The sequence below is a fragment of the Actinia tenebrosa genome, unplaced genomic scaffold, assembly GCF_029948245.1.
Source record: "Actinia tenebrosa isolate PJP-AT-01 unplaced genomic scaffold, QUT_ActTen_1.0 PGA_scaffold3__52_contigs__length_22856419, whole genome shotgun sequence".
Taxonomy (NCBI): Eukaryota; Metazoa; Cnidaria; class Anthozoa; order Actiniaria; family Actiniidae; genus Actinia; species Actinia tenebrosa.
In genome coordinates, this window is record NW_028292580.1 from 14139249 (window position 1) to 14162293 (window position 23045).

General features: G+C 38.3%; 1 protein-coding gene across 4 annotated transcripts in view; it reads right to left on the minus strand.

Annotated features, from left to right (window-relative positions):
• The window catches only part of LOC116287411 (uncharacterized), a 36686-nt gene that overhangs the window by 5402 nt on the left and 8239 nt on the right, over positions 1–23045 (minus strand). For all 4 annotated transcript variants that reach the window (XR_016120680.1, XR_016120681.1, XM_089034988.1 and 1 more), the window contains exons 7-31: positions 18846–19409; positions 17973–18512; positions 17331–17888; positions 16583–17131; positions 15683–16228; positions 15396–15434; positions 15050–15202; positions 14825–14958; positions 13939–14110; positions 13278–13829; positions 12553–13107; positions 11763–12320; positions 11121–11666; positions 10404–10955; positions 9369–9914; positions 8449–8997; positions 8110–8220; positions 5303–5455; positions 4816–4949; positions 4264–4438; positions 3554–4108; positions 2770–3339; positions 1435–1986; positions 793–1344; positions 85–639 (exon numbers count right to left, since the gene is read on the minus strand). Coding sequence is in view for 2 of the 4 variants with exons in the window: in XM_089034988.1 (XP_088891114.1) it covers positions 85–639; positions 793–1344; positions 1435–1986; positions 2770–3339; positions 3554–4108; positions 4264–4438; positions 4816–4949; positions 5303–5455; positions 8110–8220; positions 8449–8997; positions 9369–9914; positions 10404–10955; positions 11121–11666; positions 11763–12320; positions 12553–13107; positions 13278–13829; positions 13939–14110; positions 14825–14958; positions 15050–15202; positions 15396–15434; positions 15683–16228; positions 16583–17131; positions 17331–17888; positions 17973–18512; positions 18846–19409 (10470 nt within the window). In the remaining 2 variants the exon portion in view is untranslated. The remainder of the gene's footprint in view (positions 1–84; positions 640–792; positions 1345–1434; positions 1987–2769; positions 3340–3553; positions 4109–4263; positions 4439–4815; positions 4950–5302; positions 5456–8109; positions 8221–8448; positions 8998–9368; positions 9915–10403; positions 10956–11120; positions 11667–11762; positions 12321–12552; positions 13108–13277; positions 13830–13938; positions 14111–14824; positions 14959–15049; positions 15203–15395; positions 15435–15682; positions 16229–16582; positions 17132–17330; positions 17889–17972; positions 18513–18845; positions 19410–23045) is intronic.

Here is a 23045-nt window from a genome sequence, read left to right on the forward strand (position 1 = left end):
TACCATATACGTATGCATTTTTGTTGGTTTTGGAAGTCAAAATATTTACAAGATAAACTATGAATAATCCTTCCATATACTTACGACCAATAATTTTAGAGATGATTTCCTCTCCTATTTCCCAGGATGGTGTATTAGCAGGAGTCTTGATTACATTGTCTTTGAAGATGGTGATTGATTCAATCTGATTGTTAGGCACGTCGTTACCGATAACAATAGGGATTTGCGTAATTCCAATATTCTGTAGCTCTCTTGTAGAATTTTTTAGCACCTCCTCGGTGGAGTCAGAAGGTCTATCAATAATGGTGACTAATACTTTTCGAGAGTTTGGACGAACTGGTACCTCTTGGAATAATTGTCGAACACCATCCAAAGCCTTCTGCAGATTTGGGGTCTGTGTTGTTTCATCAGTAGTAAGATTTTCAATCGTATCAAGAATTTCTTTTTCGTTAGGGAAATCATAACCAAAGTGGAATATTGTTTTTGGTGTTGGACCAAACACGACAATACTTGTTCGGACTCGGTCGTCCCCATAACGATAGATGATAGATTTGATAATGTCTTTCATTAGTTTTGTGACGTTTCGTTTCTCCGCCGATGCACTGATGGCAAACATGATATCAATTTCTGGAATACTATCTGGAAAAAAGTCGTTTTTCGAAATAATTAAAACTGGGATGATATTTTAGCATTTTAACATCAACTGATTTGCCTGAGCAGAAATCAATCAATTAATTAATCAAAATGATTTTGTTTATGCAAGGTTTTATTTGCTTAATAATTATGCCTTACCTTTAAGGATTCTTACAACAATTCTGTCACCAAGGTAACCACTAGTATCGCTATTAGTAACCTGAATTACGTTATCTTTTCTGGTTGTCAATGCTTGTAGTTCTTCTCTTGGTGGAGCATCACCAATGGACGAGACAACAACGATTATTCCTTGGTCGTGAAGTGGCCTTGCTGCTGATTCAAGAGCAGGTACAGTTTGACCAGACGATTTGTCTGAGATCACAACGATTGCTTTTCGAGAAATTGGACGGACGTTTGAGTTAGTGTCCAGTATCTTTTTGGCTTCGTTAAGACCGTCTATCAACTTTGATGAACCAGGAATGATAGCAACTTTATCAACGTTGGTAAGGAGTTCTTTTTCAAAAGGATTTTTACTGTCAAAGTCAAATTCCTTCTTGATGTTGGCGTCACCGTACACAACAACGCTATAGTGGAACCGATCAACTCCAAATTTGTCAGAAATCTGTTTGATTGCGTTTTTCATTGTCTGGAATGTCGTGTCCTTATTAACAGAGTTAGCATTAATGACAAACACAACGTCGACAAATGGAACTGTAAAAAAATAAAAGAATGTTGATATAAATACAACATCAATAATACTCACTGAGTGTAGTCATTAAATATTATTAATATTAGACTTACGTCCAAGGAATTTCCTCATGATCTCCTCTCCAGTTTCTACAGGATTTCTGCTTCTAGTCACAGTCAGAGGATAGTCTTCAAAAGCAGTGATCGTCTCCATTTCTCGGTAGCTTACATCACTGCCGATTCCAACAGGAATAATACGAACCCCAATTTCACGGAGAGGTGAAGATACGTTTTTCAAGACGTTTTCAGTAAGGCCAGATCTTTGATCGAACAGAATCACTACAATTTTCCAGGAATTTGATCTTACATGGTTTGTTTGGTAGATTCGCTTAGCTTCTTCCAAAGCCTTGTCAAGTGAGGTTCCTGGGTCATTTTTGGGAAGTTTTGAAAATACTCTTAAAAGGACTTCTTTATTCGGGAACTGATTGCCAAAGTCATACTTAGTCGTAGGCACGCTTCCATAGAAGATAAAGCTGTAGTAAATTCTGCCATAGCTGTACCTCTGGATTATTGATCGAATGACATTCTGTATGAAAGTGTACGTTGCATCAGATTCAGCTGCGACGGCATTGATGATGAAAGTTAGGTCGATATCCGGCATGTCAACTGTGAAAGCAATGGCAACAGAAAAACAACATTTAATTTCGCCATATTAATCATTGTCAGTATTGATGAAACACGGTCACGTGATATCAGCCATGTTTCCAAAAAAAATGTATGTATTCGTATTTTTTTCATAGTTTCGTCTATGTTCCCCTTTTTACGTCTTGATACCACTTATACCAGAATCATCCAGTACACACTTTTCTTTTGTTTCTTTAAATAACACCATTATCTTATGACTACCAATCGAATCAAAGCATTTAAATGAGAGTAAAGAATAGGCCCTTTGCAGCTAAGCAATTACGTGCTGATTAATTCACTGAGAGCAAATGAATGAACATCTTGATTCCCATGGGTGAAATTTACTGGAATGCAAACAAACTTTCTACAACCTATTTCGAGAGATCGTAATAAAACTACATTTCGTAACACACTGGATACACATGTTTTCATTCAGTTCTTTACAATTAGCTAGATAGAGTCACCAATTTAATATAAAAACAAAAATTTTGCATTCCACTACAGACACGTGACCGTTAACTGCAAAGGGCCTATTACAAGAGGATTCAGTTGCTAGTAGTATGTTATAGTAACGTAGTAGGGGGAATTGTGTTATTTTAAATTGTGTTTTCAAAATCTTAAAATCTTTGTTATTAATTGCATTGGAATTGGGTATATAATGCTGGATGTCACTTTTGTCGGAAATTTATGATACATATGAGATAAAAGTAGGTAGCCAAACGAAATACCACTAAAAAGAGTTGAGATCAAGTTTAGTAAACTTACGTCGATAAACCTTGTGCATGATTCTTTGTTGAAGATCATTTTTAGTAATTCCTTTGTAAACATGGATTACGTCATAATCATTAGACGTCAGCCCTTGGAGTTCTTTTGTTGTCACTTCATTTTCAATACCAACTGGGATTATTCTTATGCCTTTATTTTCCATTGTATTTACACGAGGTTTCAAGTTCAGATCTTTCGCAGTATCTTTATCAGTGATAATCACAACAACATGGTCGGCATTTTTTCGTACTTTCGGGTCATTGAAGCCATCTTCAGCCAGTTTCAAAGCCTCGTCGAGAGCGTTTGGAGTTCTTCCATCTGATATCTTATCAAGATTGTCAAAAAATTTGCCAAAGGCGTTCTTGTCAAGAAACTGGGATGTAACCTGGGTGAAGGTCCTGACTACTATTGCCGGTGGACTTGCTGCTTTGGAACCGAATATAATAATGCTGTAATAAATGGTCTTTATCCCATACGTGGTGGCTATATCTTTCAGCGTTTCTCTCATGAGCGGATAGATACGTGCCGTTCCAGAAGAAGTTGAGCTGATAACGAATGTAATGTCAAACTCTAAAAAAATAATCAAAAATCAAAAAAGCAAAAAAAGCAAAAAAAGCAAACTTTAAGCACTGAGGGACGTATTTACATTAGAAAGACGATCTGCTTTCTTTGAGGCAGTTGGAGTAATCCTCTTTGCCTCGAGTGTGTCAAAAGACACATAACCTATCTAGCTACTTGGTACAGATTTATCTATAGTGTATATAGGGCATCCTAGTTTATCTACCTTTAATGGCTCTGGTCATGATACCCTGTCCAAAATGCCGAGGTTGTTCCTCACTGGCAACGTACATGACGTAAAACTTGTTAAGCGTTATCCAGTCCAGTTGATTTCTGTCTATTTCCATACCGACTCCTGCACCAATAATCTTAATCTCTTTGTCTGTGAGTTCCTTTACTTTGCTCTCAACGTTTGCCTTGGTCGTACTGGTATCCTTATCTGTCATGACGATCAATACTTTCCTAGCATTTGGACGTAGAGGATTTGCATTGTCAAACATTGTCTTTGCTTCGTTCAAAGCATTTTCCATGTTAACGGTTCCGCTTCCTGAAGTTGCCCCATCGATTCTAGAGGACACATATTCTTTGGAAACTGAAGAATTAGTAAAATCAAAAACAGTGGTTGCAGTTGCTCCAAAAGTCATGGTTGCATATCTTATCCGATGTACACCATACAGAGTGACTATGTCTTTCGCCGTCTTTCTCATTAGATCGAGATTCTGTGAAGCGTTTGTAGGAGATGTGGCACTCATGGCAAACAGGATATCCATGTCAGGGTACGCTGTAATAGAAATGGCTATTTAGTATTGATATGTTTGGTATATACGGTCAGTCAGTCAGTCAGTCAGTCATGCACAGTCAGTCAGTCAGTCAGACATGCACAGTCAGTCAGTCAGTCAGTAACAGTCATGCAAGAACACATGTCCGTTAACTTACCGTCTATGCATCCATATGCTTCAACTCTAAGAGAAGATCCCCCTGGTTTCAAGGAAGCATCAGGCTTTACTGGCATGTATCTGATATAGCGAGTATTGACTGGGTCACCCTTATTAACCTCAACATACGAGACATGAGTTCCAGGCACTGGTGGTTTTTTAGTACTATAGTATCTCTAAAAACCAAAGTTGCAAGAAATAATAAATATCATGCTTCTGGTGGTCAAACAATCTACAAACTACATCATCAGCCATAAAGAAATCAAATCAACCATAGCCATAATCAACCATTGAACCTTATTAGACCTTATTAGACCTTATTAGACCTCATTAGACCTTATCCCGTTTCAATCTATCTTTAAAATTCATTCAATTCATATGTGTGTCAAATGGTACTTTTCAAAGATATGTTTTTATCTCGCATTTTGATTGGTTGGAGGCACGTGCTTTATAAGAGCCAAGAACTCAGCGTGCGTTATCTCTTTCTTTTCTTCAAAGTGATGACCGATTTATTTGTATATGAAGACTGATTATTTGAAGTAATGTTTCTTACCCTGCAGGCGAGGCCAGTTTTCTTGCATGTGTAATTGCTGTTTTCAATACTAAACTCTAGAGTGAGTTGGCTTGGTGAATTAGATCGAGCTTTGTTCCCACCAAAACCGACCCTTGTGACCTGGACATTCTCCCCTGTAAATGAACATTAACGTCAAAGAAAGGAAAAACTTTCGAATAAAAGAATTAATAAATGGGTTTCAAGATAGATGCATAATAGAGGCTTTGCACCATCACGTGATGGCACCTATGACAAGAGACAAGAACAATTTAATCTGGTCTCATCTGATTTACACGAGAAAGAATTCAGTGATGGTCCGTGCAAAGCCTCATGCATGATAACTTGAGTGTGGAAAGCATGAGTGTTGCGTGGGAAGAAGATGCGACGTCCTCTAAGAACAAAACGCACGAAACAAGGGGGGAAGTTGGCGATAAAAATTAAGAGTTAAAAGGCAGTTTTAAGCAAACAATTTGATGAAAACACTCACCAAGATCCACAGTCAAATGTTGTGGTTGGTTTGATATTATAGGATCCCAGGCAGTATTTGCTAGAAGAGGAATTCCAGGATTTCCTGACGTGGCTTTGAATGAGGACGAAGTGATTTCAAGCAAGTAGTTATCCAACAATGGACCACAACCAACTATTAAAGTCAACAATATACATATTTATTTGGTAAAAATAAAAATAAACAATATCTAAAAAACTATAAAATTTTCTTCGCGTAATTAATATTTTAAAATCATCAAGCCATCACCATTATCAAGCCATCATGAACCTGCAGCAATCTTAATTTAAGTAATGCATATTAAGAAAATTAGAATAGCGGCTCAATTTTAAGGGCATGCGCAAACGACGGGAGAAAGATTGCCCCTTTGTTTCGGAAGTAATGAGGACTCGATAACCGCCTTTTATCGGCTCAGTTATTAAGTAAAATAGCATGGTAAGATACATCTATAAGATCTCCGGGTTCTACTCTTCGCGAATCGAACATTTCAAAACTTTGAGGAAACAGCTGTGAAATTAATCCTTAATTTTACTCTGACCCATACGATTATCTATACAAATCATGGTATGATTCATGAATAACAAGTGGTGGGAAAAAATTAACGACTCAGTTATTTTTGAAATAAGGTAGAATACAATTCCAGGAATAAGTAGTTGCAGGTGGGCTGATTCGTGCATGCGTAGCTAGTAGTAGTAACAGCGCCCCTACTGAAGAGGCCTTCTGCTTAGTTTATCTTTTTTCGCACTTATGTCTTGAATGACTAACTGGAACGACAAGAAAAATCTCGGGGGAAATGCACGGAAACGAAACAGAAGAAGATTTCTTTGAATATCACTGGACATACTCCATATACGATGCATTTACGCTTATAATAGGAGTTCTTATTTGTGTTCTCAATGCCGAGGAGATTTTTATAATTTTCTTTAAGCCATCGTTAAGAACTGTTTCCAACTATCTTCTTGCCAGCCTTGCCTTTGCGGACTTATTTACTGGATTGGTAGGGATTCCTGTTATCTATGTATGCACATTTCTTCTCTATGGGCCCGTATGTATACTTTCATCGATTTTCTTTCGTTTCATTTCTATTTCCACCAGTTTACACATTCTTGCTGTAACAGGAGACAAACATATTGCTATTGCGCATACTATGCGCTACGAACACTTTTTTTACTGCCTTTACGGGAAATGGACTCCCGTAGTCCTCTGGTTTGTACCTCTTGTCTCATCGGTTGTACAACTTCCTTGGTTAAAGCTACTATATGCTATATGCGTATTAAAGAATATTTAAAGAAGTTAAAAGACAATGTGGTGAAGCGTTGGAGGCTACTTTATTGCCGTTTTTATTAAATTCAACAAAACTAAATTTGGCTCAAGTTTATAATAGCTTAAGCTGCTGTAGTACTATCTATATATAAACCAAGAGAATATGAAGTAAGAGAGCATATCCCTGTGACCCATGAAAGTTTCTTGAAAATCTATTTTTAGCTCCGCGCGCTAGTCTGAGCTATTTTAGCATGCGAATCTTGATTGGTCAGAGTTGTAGTGATGTCATAGGTACACAAGAGATCGGCAGTGACAAAGCAAGCTTCACGCAGTTGACAAACCAAACTTTATTCAATTTGACGAGAAAATATGTTTAGAAGAATTCCTTGAGAAATTCTGAAAGGTTTTTGAAAGAATCCATAAACAGCATATGTAAAAAATAATCAGCTGAGACAACATCATGCAAGCTTGTTTTTAAATCAAAACAATGGTCGCTCGATTGAGACTCAATCATTTTGGAGTTGATTGCAGTTATAGATGAGACTGTAAGTTATTCCACAATTCTCCACCTAAACTGAAATACAGTTAATATTGCTGCATCCCAAGAACGCGTACTTCTGACCTGAACTCTAGTGTTTTCAAAATGACAAGTTATCTAATGGACATCTAAAATGAAGGTAGATTGGAGCCGGTCTTACTCAGATAAAGGATCGCATGTTAAAAATAGCTCAGGCTTGCGCGCGCAGCTAAAAATAGATTTTCAAGAAACTTTCATGGTTACAGACCCATGTATGGGAGATGTGCTCTCTTACTTAATATTCTCTTGATATAAACATATACGTATGTGTGTGCGTATTTGACCCAAAATCATTAGGTTTCACGTTTTGGACTTTTATGAATCTACTGAATGATATTCCATTTGATCTTATCAAGCTGTAACAGTTTTAAAATATACTCACCTTATTTGTTTTCTTATATGTAGAATTATAGATTTCTGCATATAATTAACACAATCGGAGGATCTAAACCTCTTTCCAATAATTTTTAATTCGTTTACTACAAAATGGCATAGAAATGTCTGTGCCATTTTGTAGTGTTAATCATTTTAAGGCCTGGATGTGTATGCCAAGGTTTGATCAATTTTTGGCGTAGGAATTTCTGTGCAAGGCATTATCGATTTGTGTGCTAGCATTAACTGTAGTTTACTCTGACAATATGATGGGGGGGGGGGGGGGGGGGGGGGGGGGGGGGGGAGGAAATAAACTTGATTCAATTCTAATAAAATCATTATTCTGTCTTAAGATAACAAAATAAAATGACAAGTCCTTTATAAATCAAATATATTTAATAAACAACTTGTTTTTAGTCGTTTTTTTTCTCCAATTCTAAGCCTTAGTTTACGAAAGAGCCATATTTACACATTTCATGAATCAAAAAACCGACAAAAATGTAAAACTTTGAAATATCCTGGGTAGTTCTGTAACGTGTTAATTGTAATATCGGCTATTAACTGACTATTTTCTTACCATCATATGAGTCAACTTTTTCACAGTAGGTACCAGAGAATCCTTGTTTACAGATGCAAGTGTTTTGAAAGCACGTTCCACCGTTGTTACATGGGTTCGTTTCACAAGGGACTGAAATAATATAGTGTGTAAAAGTATGAGTTTTTGGAAATGCATACTTTTTATTCATATACACAACCGACTTTGTATAATTTTGTCTTTATTTCTTTCTTCCTTGTAATTTCTTATCTTTCTTTTTATTTTATTCGTTTTCTATTTGCTCCTACACTTTCGTTAACTTACGATACACATTTACGTCGTTTTGATGATATTTTAAAGTGATATTTTCACTCCCCTTACCTGAAAGTATGACGTCCACGATCTCCTCACAAACAAGCGCAGGATCCGCTTGAAGGGAATTTGGTATAACCTTTTCTTCTGCTGGATTCGCCGCATAAGCTGCGCTTTGTGGATCTGGAATCATTGGTACAGAGATGATACGAATGCCACTACTGGTTATATTTTTTGCTGTGGCTTTAATATCTGCAGCATTTTCCGTTGAGTTTTTATCCCATATAAGAACAATGACTTTATCGGTTTTTCCAGTAAAGACAGCATCTTTGAATAGTTGTTCAGAGTGAGTGAGAGCATTGATCAATGAAGGATCACCAGCCCCTGGGGATATGCTATCCAGCTGTCCTGCTAAAGCATCCTGATTGACGTTGTCTGGGTTGAACTTGAAAGCTGTACTTGCAGTTGCCCCAAACACTACTGCGCTATACTTGAACTTTTTGGGATCGTATCTTCTCACTATTGCTTTAATATTTTCCTTCATTGTCTGGAGTGTTTGCGCAGCTTGAGGACTAGCTGCGCTGACTGCAAATGTCACGTACTTTTCAGGGATTCCATCTGTTGAGAAATGAAAGATATTCAGAATATAAGCAAGATTTAGAAATTGAAAAGTCGTGCATATCTTTTATAAATTGAATTGATTCCTTTATAGTATAGTTGAAGATGCGGGAGGTGTGGAAAGAGAGGCGGCGGGACAACCCCGCCTATTCAGTTTTCCATTTTGTATTCTGTTTCTATGTTGCCGAGTCTATGACGGGATATTAGAGAAGACTTTCGTGATGCAATGCCTATCTCCGTATATTGCCGATAACGCGTGCCCAAAACGCGTGCTTATGCCTCACTACGCATTCCTTCTGAGCGTCCCATACCATACAATATGAATTTGAATTCGATATTCAATTTTAAACCAGTACATTGTCAATACTCACCATTCAAAATGACCTTGAGTATTTCATCAGCCACTTGTTTGCCTCCATCATTACTGACTGGTCGTATGACAGCTCTCTCAGTGCGAGTGAGATTTGTCAGCTCACTTTGCTCGGGATCGTTGCCCAAACCAACAGTAACGATACGAACACCTTTATCATCAAGAGGTTTAACGGCATTTCTAATGTCACTTTTACCAAGATTGAATTTTCGATGAGTTATGACTGTTAAAACCTTCTTTGATTCAGTTCGAAGGGGAGAATAATCGAAGATTTCCTGTGCTTTTTTAATAGCAGCTGGTAAATCAGGGTTGGAATTGAGCTTCGTCACCTTTGCAAGTTCTTTAGCCAGCGATTCTTTGTCTGGGATGGTGGTATTGAAATCAAAGACTACTACGGGTGGAGTTCCAAAAGTGACCAGACTAAAGCGAACTTTTCGTGTGCCGTACTTGTCGCCGATAGCCTGTACTGTTTGTTGCATAATATTGAATATCTCATTTGATGTGGTAGAATCTGCTGTAGCTGTGAATACTAAATCGATGGTAGGAACTGCAAAATAGAAATAAACAAAGACTAATTTAATACTAAAACAATGAATATGTAGTAAGCTAATGAATTAAGTAAAGGACTCGGAACGAAGAAATGGTTGATAAAAATAATGGGAGTAAGAGTGGAATCCACAGAGTGGCTCTTCTTCCACTGGATTCCAATTGGAATTAAGAAGTTGATTTTTTACGGAGGGAGGAAAACCTGAGAACTTGGTGAGAGGCGAGCGCTCTCACCGCTACGCCATAAGTGCTTCCCAAATGATATGATAAGAAATGTGGAATGCATTTGTAAAAGCAAATTTCAAATCTTCAACTAGGTTTCAAGATCACAAATCAAGCAATGTTTAGCTATTGGAAATGTTAGTACCCCTGCAATGCAAGATTTTGCTCTCCATATCAATGAATTGAACCAGCAATAAAATCTTTTCCCTCGTTCGTTTCTGATTCCCATAAAAACTTATAATGGCTTTAACCAATTAAATTTTCTTACGTGGTACTTTTCGGATGATCTCTTCAGCAGCTTCTGCAGGAGCAGAACCAACAGGTATTTGCGTTACGTGATCTCTAAACACCGTTGCATTGTACAGTTTTTCTGGATCCACGTTTGGACCAACAGCGGCAGGAATGATAGTAACGCGTTGGTCTTGCAAACCCCTTTTGACTGTCTCTAGCTCTGCTTTACTAGATGTTGTATCCTTGTCCATGAGAATAACCAGTACTCTTCTCACATTTCCTCGAACCGGACCATTTTCAAACAATTCTTTAGCTTTGTCCATGGCTAACTTTAAGTTAGGATTTGTGCTCTCGTCAACTTTTTGAAGTGCCTTGACTGCATTAACGATCGATGTCTGATCAGGAAGAATGCTGCCAAAATCAAACTTGGCTACGGCTGTGTCGCCGAAAAGGATGACACCATAGCGAATGCGATCGATTCCAAATCTTTTGATAACGGATGTGGAGATGTCTTTCATGAGACTTTGAGTGTTTGTATTGACTGCAGAAAGACTGATGACAAACAGCAGATCAAGTTCAGGGTAACCATCTAAAATGGAAAGAATATATATTGGATATAATCTTTGGTTTTTGGCAAATTATTAAATTGATTCACTGCATCACTTATTTTCTTATATATGATCTATATGATATGTGTTTCCCTTGGTCTACCAACACCCTATCATAAAGGATTCCATGTCAGTCTAAGCCTCACCTTCAAGTATTCTTGCCACAATTTTGTCTCCTAATGCACCCTCCGGCTCATTATTACCAACACTGATAGCGTCTTCATTTCTGGTTGTTAGGGCGCGTAGCTCTTCCTTTGGCACCCCTGATCCAATACCTGAAGCAATCACTATTATTCCATCGGAGAAAAGAGGTTTTGCCATATTTTGTAAATCGCTCACGCTTGAGCCAGTACTCTTGTCTTGAATGACGACAATTGCTTTCCTTGCATTTGGACGAGCTTTGCCTCCATTAAGAACATTCGCTGCTTCTGTCAAGGCGTCAGAAAGTCTAGATACTCCAGAGATTTTAGAAATGCTATTGATCTTTTCGATCAGAGCAGCTCGGTAAGGAATGTTCTCGGTAAAGTCAAATGCTTTTTTGAGTGTATTTCCATAAACAACCACAGCGTATTGGAATCTGGAAACTCCAAACTTTTCTCCAATCATTTTTGTAGCATTTTGCATCAAGCCAAAGGTGGTGTCAGAGCTGGCGGAGTCAGCATTTAGTACAAAAACGACATCAACTTCGGGAACTGAAAATCATTAATTATTGTTGATATTGGTTAGTGGACATATTTCATATGTGCTTAAGAAGAAAGATTTAATTAATAGATTCAAAATTCACTTACTTCGTACAATCCTGTCCATCAATTCTTCCCCATTGTACACATAGGATTTGTCAGGCGACATAAGAACAACTTGATCCTTATATGCTGTAATATAGTTCATTTCTAATACGTCCACCTCGCTGCCTATTCCTACAGGTATCACACGTACTCCTGCGTTCTGAAGAGATGAGAATGAACCACGTAAAACAGCTTCAATAATACCTGATCGCTTATCTGTGATGAGTACTATAAACTTCAGAGCAAAAGAACGCACGTTGGGCGAATCGTAATTTGTCTTGGCCAATTGAAGAGCTTTGTCAAGTGACGAACCCCCAAGGTTGTCCATTTTTATTTTCTTTAGTGCTATAGCGACGATTTCTTTGTTTGGGAAAACGATTCCAAATTTGTAGACAGTTGATGGTGTACTTCCATTGACAACGATGACACTGTAGCGAATTTTACCTACGCTGTATCGAGCAGTTATAGATAGCATTACATTCTGCATGTAAGTGAAGACAGCATTAGCACTGGTAGATGCTACATTGAGGATGTATGTCAGGTCAACTTCTGGCATGTAAACTGCGGGGGAAAGGAGAGTAGTTTTAAAAATCACGAGAAAAAATAATATTCATTTTTAGATGATTCTTTCTCATTGTTTTGACATTGCTGCACTAAAAATGAACTTTTGGTTTCAATTTAGTGCACTCTGGTCTGAAAGTGGAGCAATCGATGCATTAAAAGTATTGTATAAATTAATATACTAAAAATGAAATGCCTAACAAATATAGAAATGATTAGATAGGTTTCTTACTTCTATAAACATTATTCATGATTGTTTCTTGCAGGGCAGGATTTGTGATGCTGTTTTTAACGTGGATTACGTCATATTCACTGGTAGTAATCGTCATCAATTGCTTCCTCGTGACTTCTTTTCCAATTCCAACAGGGATGATTCTTGCTCCTGTCATTTCTATTGAATCAGCAAGTGTTCGTAAAGAAGCCATATTCTCAGTCGAATCATCATCAATCATAATAACAATGGTCTTATCAGCAGTTGGTCGAACCTTTGGATCATTAAAAGAGTCTTTACTCTTACTGAGTGCATTGTTCAAGGAAGGAGCGCCAGTGTCTGGTCTAGGACTAATAGTATCGATGTAATTACTGAATGATGATGTTGTGGAATACGTAAGGAAGTTTGTATAGGATTTCTCGATGACTCCACTTGATGACCCGTAGTTTACGACGCTGTAATGGACAGTCTTGATTCCATACTTGTTGATGATGTCTTTCATGGTATTTTTCATCAAGGGAAAAGTGCTTGCTTTGTTAGCAGAATTTGCGCCTACTGCAAACGTCAGGTCGATTTCTGGAATTTAAAGCAATTTAAAAGACATCATAAACATATTCTGAGGAGAAATTTGAGTTTTGTTTTATATATTATGTTTTTGTTAGAGCATTTAATGAGTGTTTCCAATAATAATCTAAAAAGTCTGGGGATAATCTATGTAGATAGCTGACAAATAATATTATACATACCTTTCAGAGCTCTAGACATGATGCCAACGCCCAAATGTCGAGGGTTTTCATTGGATGGCGCCATCATTACGTAATACTTATTCAAAGTCATCCATTCCAGGTTTTGAGCAGGAATTTTTTTTCCAACCCCCAGTGTCACTATGAGTACATTTCCTAATCGCATTTCTGCTGCTGCAGATTTGACAGCGTTTTCCACCTGGGATGGACTCATATCCATCATGACCACTAGTACTCGAATGGCACCTGGGCGACTTTTAATGTCAAAAATGGCCTTTATTTTCGTAAATGCATCTGTTATTGATGGAGTACCCGTTTGACGAGGTGCACTATCGATAGCTGTAATTACGGCAGCTTTATTTGCAAATGTCGTGCTAAAGTCGAACACGTTTACAAAGTTGGCAGAAGAACCAAACACCACTGTAGAATACTTGATATCAGTTATTCCGTAGAGATTGACAATGTTTTTGGCAGTGTTTTTCATTGTTGTGAATACTTGCACTGCATCAGGGGACGTGGCGCTCATTGCAAACATGATGTCCATAATTGGAGTGACTAATAATTAAATTGAAGAGGTTAATCGTTATTTAGTGTCTTTACCAAAAAAGCAAAATTTTCTTTCTTTCGAATTCATATCAAATATACAGTATACATTCAGCGTTACCTTTGATACATCCATGAAGCTCCACACGAAGAGATGCTGTTTCAGCTCCTTGTACCGATGGATCTGGTTCAATTGGGTTGAACCTGAAATAACGAGCTTCTACTATTTTCCCAAGGTCAACAGTGCTGACATGAGAACCTGGAACTGAGGGTGGTACTGTAGATGCATACCTCTGCATAAGAAAAAATGAAAACAAATATGCATGAGATAGATAGTAGCGTTCTGTAGGTGGATTTTAAATTCCATCCGCGCATATCCTCTAAAATGACGCATTTCCTGAGTGTACCACGCTAACCCTCAGTAGATAATTCCTAATAATATTTAATTTTAGTATAAATACACAGGTGATTATTGAAAATCCAGCGCGCTGATTGGTCGACAAACGGTAACACATCCAACGATAATCCAAAATAGCGGCCAGCCGCTTTGTTGCTGTTACCTAATTTTAAATGTGTCTTTTATCTTATTTTTTTCTTTTTTTAAAAGAATCACCTGTGTATTTATATATTAAAACTATTATTCACCTCAGGCTCGGTGAATATCGGGAATAATAACCTCAACTTCGTTTCGGTTATTATTCCCCGATGTTCACTTCGCCTTCGGCGAATAATTGTTAAATACCGCGCAAATGAAGGAAACATTTTCAAATGCGCCTGCTAACAGATTCAAAATCAATAACAGTCCTTCACTGAGTTGTGAGTGAGGTTTTTAAATATTCAATCATAGTTTCATCATCAGCACTTGGAGGATGGTAGATAACACCTTTTTAATAATGCTTAGGATACCAAACGAGAATCTCAGGTTGAAGATGTTCCCAGAGGGCTTCAACTATCGTAATCGTCGTATTTGGTTCAGTGTTCTAAATTATTATCATCTCCTTGCTTACCTTGCACATGTTTATCTTCAATATGCAGGTGAATGTAACACCATCGTTACTGAAATAAATCTCCATCTGACTAGGTGATTTGGCTTTCGTTGGGTCACCACCAAAACTAAATCTGGAGACACGTACTAAACGACCTGTTTATAAGGTGAAATCACAAACATGAAATTATAGCTCCAAAAGGGAGTCATATGGTATAGCCATGAATTTAAACTCAAAATAAGTTACCTGCATCCACAGTGAGATTTTGTGAGAGATCCGCTCTACTTGGAATCCAAGGTTGGCTAGATATTAAGGGGGTTCCAGGCGTCCCGGATGATGCGCTGAATGCTGCACTTGTAATGTCCAACAAGTAGTTGTCAAGCAGTGGGCCACAACCGACTGAAGATAGCAAACAAGATGGATGAGTCAGCCAAAATATTCACGATTCTTCTTTTGCCCAAATAACGAGTAATGGCAATATCATCATTTATAACATGAATATTTTATGTTTTTTACCGCGGAATTCTAAAAAGAATCTAACATTTATCAGTATACGTAAAGTTAGAAAGGAATAGACAAACAGACAACATACCTTCATTATTTAAGTCTTGTACTTCTTCGTTTGAAATGACTGTAAGCAAGAGAACACATAATGTAAAAAATCTAACAAGAACTTGGAGATTTAACTTCATTTTGATGAAAAAATATCTTATTTGTCCGGTATATCTGCCAATGGCCTAGACAATGATACCTCCCCAGATAACTGATCTACTGCATGGCAAAAACTATTGAGAATTTGTGCTTTATCATTGAAGCTATTTTGAAAAGGTCTAAAGCTAAAGAGCGCATCAATAATCAGCTATATTTGTGACATCTTACCAACTTCTGACATAACTTCTTCAGCAGCTGCAACAGGGCTATTACTTGGCGTCACACTAACCGTGGGTTCTTCTTCCCCACTTAATATTTTACTATCTTGAGCAGCTTCAGGTGTTAAGGGAGCCGTGTTGATTTTGATTCCTGCTTGTTTTAGGGATTCTACCGCCGTTTCCAATGCTGCTGGAGTATCAGAAGCTTTTTTGTCAGTGACAATAATGATCTCTTTATTGGAATCTTCTGGTATGTCTGGAGCTGATTTGTTATACAGATTTTTGACTTCATCAAGAAGATTAGCTATTGAAGGATCTCCTGATGGGATGGTAATGTTATCTATAGCAGCAAGAATAGCCTCTTCATTCGGAAACTTAGACGTATCAAGTGTGATTGGTGAAGAAGCAGTAGGACCAAAGGGAATGATATTGATTTTGACCACGTCATCAGGACCAAATCGGCAAATGGCAGCCTTCAGGACATCTTTGATGAATTCTTCATTTTGAGGAGTAGTTGCAGATACACTAAATGTCAAAACTGTGTCCTCGGCATCATCTATCAATTGCAAGAATAAAATAAAATAGGTAAAAAAGTTCAATCTATTTAATGTTTTATTGCTTCATCTTTTTAGTTGCATTGCTAATTTGTTCATTTTTCTACCGTCTAATATTACTCATTGAAAACTGTATTTAGATGAAAAGGTTTACAAGTTTGACTCTTCGTTAATAGCTGTTATTTTTCTATCATTCCATCCCTTAAGTTAGTTCGTTTGCATGATTGTTTGTTGTTTGGTTGTCAGTACTTGGATGGATGAAGGGATTGAAACTAAAAATAAAGAATAAAGACTTAAATAAAGACTTCATTTCTTATTCCTATGAGCAATTTAGTTAAATCTAATATTTCGATTACCATCCAGAATAATTTTCATCACTTCATCTCCTGCTTGTGCTGATGTTGTTTTGTCATCGTCTAGCAGTACAACTGCTCTTTCAGAACGCGTTATTGTTGTGAGCTCCCATTTACTTGGTTTCGGTCCAAATCCAACGGCTATATTCATGACCCCTAGCTTATCCAATGGTTTCATGGCATTTGTGATATCGCTTATCGAATCATTGAATGTTCGATCGGTCAAAATTAAATTGATCTTCCGGGCATTTGGCCGACGAGAAGACTCATTGAACAATTTTTCCACTTCCACAAGAGCTGGTTTAAGGCTGGGATTTCCAGAAACAGGAGAGATTTTGTCAACTTCTTTTCGAACTGATTCTTTGTCTGGCAGTGCAACACCAAAATCAAACACCCTAGCTGGTGTTGGTCCTACGTTGACCAGACTGAATCGGAATTTGACTGGACCATAGGTGTCTGATATGTATTTGATTGCATTTTTCATGACATCTTTAACTTTTGGAGAAGTTGTATCAACATAGGTGGCCATGATGGTCATGTCGATTTCTGGCACTGTAAAACAGCAAAAGCAACATTATATTTAAAAAAACACACAGATAATTAATAAAAGGCTGAAATATATGATATGCGCCATGGAAACTGAATTTCTCGCATAGTGCACGTCACATTTTGTTCGAATTTAATCCGGCATGCTTATAAATTACGTTGAAGAAAAAAGTCAACAAAATTAAATTCTTTTCATTTGTTTTACCTCTGGTGACTTTCTCGACTATCCTTCTTGCCACATCGAAGCTGTTCACAGGTAGCGAGGGTAGAAAGATCACATTCTTTCTGAAGATGGTGTATTGCCTCAATTGATCCAAATTTGGTCTACTCCCCATCCCAACATTAATGATAGTAACACCAATATCTTGAAGGCTCCTTCTGGCTGTATCCAACTCTGATGGGGAGTTAGCTGAAGCTTTGTCATTCATGATTACGAAGACCTTTCTGGCTTCCTCTCTGGTTGGTCTTGATGTAAAAATAACCCTTGCCTGTTCAAACACGTCTTTATCATCTGTTTCCTTTGCCAGGTCAAATCGTAAGAGACCATTAATCGCGTTAAGGATAGCCTCTTTGTTTGGTAAAATGCTTCCAAAGTCAAACGTAACTGACTGAGCACTACCATATCTAATGATACTATAGCGAAAACGATAAATGCCGTAGCGCAAGACCATCTGACGCAAAGTGTTTCTCATCAAAAGAGTAGTAGCATCAGCAGCTTCAGACAAAGAAACGGCAAAGGCGATGTCGGCCTTTTCAACGCCATCTAAAAAAGAAACAGCAGTTTTAAAGCTGGACCAAGTGACACCTGTTTATGAGCATTTTTACTGTCTGCTTATGTATAGCTTACCGTTAACGACTCTTGAAGCAAAATTATTAGATAACATAAATGGAAAGTAGCTAGTAGACACTTGAACGACATAGCTCTTGTAGATGGTTAGTGCTCGTAGCTCTTGGTAAGTAACTTCACCAGCAACACCAGCTGCTAATATAAGTACACCATTTTCATGAAGAGGTTTGGCAGCATTTTGTAAATCAACGGCACTTTGGCCTGAGGATTTCTCCATAATTACTGCTAAGCCTCTGAAAGAGCGAAAATCTAGACCGCTGAATATTGTGTTTGCTGCTCCCATAGCAGTAATGATAGCTGAAGACCCGCTCTGACGAACCAAGCCATTGACAATGTTAATCAAAGCATCTCTGTATGGAAAAGTAGTGCTAAACTCCACATTTTTTGTGAATGAAGAACCATATATGATAACAGAATATCGAAATCTGTAAACTCCAAATTTCCTGATCATCTTCAGCATGCAATTTTTCATCAATTGATAAGTGACATTTGAGTTGACGGAGCCTGCGTTGATCACGAACATCATGTCTACGTATTCAACTTTGGAGGAAAAAAAGAACCATATAAACATCATAGGCGTCAAAATGGCTATCGTTATTATTGATCCTGTGGTTAATCTTGTTTTGTTGTCATACAAGCAAAACTAACAAGTCAATACATTGCAAAATTCACCAATCCCCCAAGAACCGAAATACTACAATGTCAGCTAAGTAGAAGCACAGCCTAAACCCGGGATTAGAATTGGGAATTAAAATCCCACTTTAGAAACAGGCTTTTTTTTCAATGAAAAAAGCATTCAGCATAAACTAGAAAAAGAAACAGGGAGCTCTCATTAATTTTCTTAAATATAACACAAAAAATCAAATAACTTACATCGGACGACACGGTTCATGATATTTTCCCCAATGTTCAAGTATGAAATAGACGTGTAATCCGATGAAAATGTGACAAAGTCTTTGTAGGCAGTGAAGTAGTAGTACTCTACTATGTCTATTTCACGACCCATTCCTACTGGTATGATAAACACTCCCATCTCTTCTAAAGATGTGGTCATACTGCGCAGTGTTGCCTCATTCATTCCAGTTTTCCTGTCCATCATTAACACCAGAACCTTCCAAGCATCTGATCGGGAATCGCTTTGAAAATTAACCTTGGCATGTTCAAATGCGTGCGATAAATTAGTCGCAGATCCTCCAATTGCTCTAGGAATTCTGGCAAAGGCTCTCAGCAACATTTCCAAGTTTGGGAATGCCTTACTGTCGAACCTGTAATACGTTACAGAAGATCCTCCGTAGACAATAAACGTGTATCGACATCGCCCATAACCATATCTTTGTAGTATTGTTCGTATGACATTCTGCATGTAAGAGTAGTAACTACTCGATTGAGAAGAAAAGGCGTACATGATGAACGTCATGTCGTAGTTCAGCATGTAAACTGTAAAGAAAACCAGATGTTGGTTATCATATTGGATGCTTTTTTATCAAAAAATTTTTATTTTATCTGTTGGATTTAATTTCTTATTAAAAAAATGTGGACCCAAGTGTTGAAACTAGAGTAAAAAAGTTTATCAGTCGTCACTATTAGGAACTGAAGTCTTGGATTTCTCGTGGTTATAGCTGTTACAGCCCAATACGTTACGAAAGGAGGACGAGTGGTACGAAGCCCCAAGAGACTAGGATATTAGTACCCTCCCCGGGTGGGGAATAAATTGTAACCCCTTAAGGAATCGAATTTCGTGCTGACATGTTTGTAATGAAGTCAACGTCTCAAGTAAAGTTGTTGAGTTGTAAAAGGCGTTTTCTGTCGTCAGTTCCACAACATTTGGTCCTTCGAGCCGGATTTTGCATCGTAAAACTAAAAGGAAGTAATTCGTAAAGCGATTGAAAGCTGTGGGTTGACTAAAGTTCGAAATTCCAAGGTCAACATTCATCAGTCGTCACACGTGTTCGCCGCCATGATGGCCGATCAAGAAGAAGATTATTTTAGTCGCATGTCTGTTGAAAAACTCCGTGCCATTTTGCAATCAAAGGGTTTGTCGACGAGTGGAAAGAAGAAAACTTTAATCCAAAGGTTAGAAACACATGAATTTTCTCTGAAATCGTATCAACACAAAACACTCGACATTAATGATGCAGACTCTTTGCCGACACATAAAGAAAATAAACAAAACGCCGCTCTAACGAAAGTTGAGCCACATTTAGAAGAAATCGAGCAACTTAAACGTAAATTGAAGATATTGCAAGGAGATGTCGAATCTCTAACCCTTGCTGTCACCGAATTAAGTAAAAGTTCAACAAATAAGATCAAAATGCAAATGAGATTGCAAAGATTGAATGAGTGTCGTATTTCATGTCTCGATTTAAGAGAGCAGTTCGTATCCCTCACTGCTGAAGATGATGTTGAACTTCGTAATTGCAACGAAATTTTGAATGCAATAGACAGAGCTATCGATATCGCTCAAGAGTATATCGAAACAGCAATTTGTAAATCAGCTGAAAGTGTATCGTCTAAAGAAACCCGCCAAAACCTAAAATTACCCAAATTAGAATTACCTACGTACGGTGGTGATTTGTTGAAATTCCAGAACTTCTGGGATCAGTTTGAAGCCGCTGTACATAACAACGACGACTTACCGGACATACAGAAATTCACTTATCTACGCTCAGTACTGAAAGCTAATGCATTGCAAACCGTTGATGGATTCGAAGTCACTGGAGCGAATTATGTGCCCGCAGTAGAAGCATTAAAGCACAGGTATGGTAGAAAACGAATTGTAATTTCATCGCTTATAAAGTCAGTTATCAACTTGGAATCAACGACGAGTATGTCTGCACGCGCCTTACGTGACCTGCATGACACATTAAAGAACAGGACTAGGGCCCTAGAGGCTCTAGGTGAACAACCAATGGCACATGCTTGTATCTTGTTACCAATGTTTGAGTGTAAACTTCCGCATCAGCTTCTAGAAAAATGGGAGTTAGAGCTCGCAGACATTAAAGATGAAGAGATTGATCTCGAATTATTCTTCAAGTTCCTAAACCGACAACTTGTCTCAAAGGAAGCTGGTGAAAGAAACCAGCAATCAACTTCTACTTCAGGTACCTACGGTCAAGGTAAAATTAAAGTTGAACGAAAACCTGCTGCAAACATCAAACAAGACAGATTAACCACAGCATCTACCCTGTTTAGTGACGCAACCAGTGTAACACCTTGCTGTGTATTCTGCAAATCTAATCATGAGTCAGGGGACTGTCCAGAGTTTAAGAAAAAATCGGTCGAGGAAAGATGGAAGCTAGTCAAGTCAAACAAGCTGTGCTATAACTGTTTGAAGCCTTCTCATGCTAAACATTTCTCCAAGGTGTGTCGTCAGCCTAAATGTTCTGTAGCTGATTGTGGTCGACGTCATCATAACTTACTTCACGAGCAACGTACTTCAACACAGACACCTACAGGTGCTACATTAAATGGATTTGCTACAACTGACTTCAAGAAGCCAACAGAAACTTTGTTACCTACAGCGATTGCCAAGTTGTATGCAAATGATCAAAGTTTAGTAGCACGTGTACTCCTAGATTCTGGAAGTCAGCGATCTTACGTTCGTAAGACCATTGCAGAAGCAGTCGGCCTTAAAGGTCCAACAGAGTCAGTAAGTGTCACAACGTTGGGTGGTGAGACAAGTGAAGCAAAGAGACTACAACGAGTAAAGTTTTCTCTCTCTGCGGTCAACGGAAATTCGTCGGAAGCTGTTACGATGGAGGCTCTTACGATCCCAAAGATCTGCAATCCACTGGGTCCTGTAAACTTGAATCTTCATGAGAACGTTCATCTGAAAAACTTGAACTTTGCAGATTCTTATCCACGTGATTCTGTGGAGATAGATGTGCTGATTGGTGCCGACTTCTACTATAGCTTTGTAACTGGAAATTGTGAAAGAGGAAATTCACTAAACTCGCCAACAGCTGTGGAGTCAGTTTTCGGTTGGGTGCTTACAGGCCCAATAGAGGGGACAAGCAAAAATACTACTTCTATGATAGCAGTCTTAGAGAACACTGAAATTACTCAGACTTTGAAAAGATTCTGGGAGCTGGAAGCAATTGGAATTTCTAAGGAGGAGAGTGCCGTTCGTTCCAAGGAAGAAGAATGTGCAGTTGAAGACTTTAATCGCGAATTAAAGTTTGATGGATCCAACTACGAAGTGCGGCTATCATGGAAACCGAGCCATGCAAATCTGACTGACAACTACAAACAAGCTCTGCAGCGATTGGAAGGAGTTGAAAGAAGACTGAAACGTGACCCAGTAAAGGCAAAGGCTTACATTGATGCGATCGACCAATATACGGAGAAAGGATTCGCAGAGGAAGTTCCCGTCGAAGAGAAACAGTCCACGAACGTTAGATACTTACCGCATCACGCTGTATTTCGTAATGATAAAACAACAACCAAATGTAGAATCGTGTTCGACGCCTCGGCGAAGGACGAACAAGGCGTATCTCTGAACGACTGCATACTTCCTGGTCCTGCCTTACAACCAAATCTAGCATCAGTTCTTACCCGCTTTCGTACTCACAAGATTGGTCTGCTCGCAGATGTAGAAAAGATGTTCCTGCAGATCAAACTTGCAAAACCAGATCAAGACGTGCATCGTTACTTGTGGAGAGAGCTTAACTCCGATGAATTACCACGTGTCTATAGAATGAATAGACTTACGTTCGGCGTGAACTGTAGTCCGTTCCTTGCTATCGCAACAATTCATGCGCACGTTACGGGCTATCTCGAAACTGTTCCAAGAGCTGCCAAGGAACTTTTAGAAAACATGTACGTAGATGATTGCTTGACAGGTGCAGAAACAGATGATGCTGCACTAACATTGACTCAAGAACTAACTGAAATCATGAAGAGTGGTGGTTTTAATCTCACAAAGTGGGCAAGCAATTCTCAACAAGTGATGGACAACATTCAGCCTGAACACAGAGCACCGTTGCCAATGGTAGACCTCGCATCAGAAGAGTCCCTCAAAGCACTTGGCGTGTCATGGGACTTAAAGTCAGATTGCTTCAGATTCATTCCCCC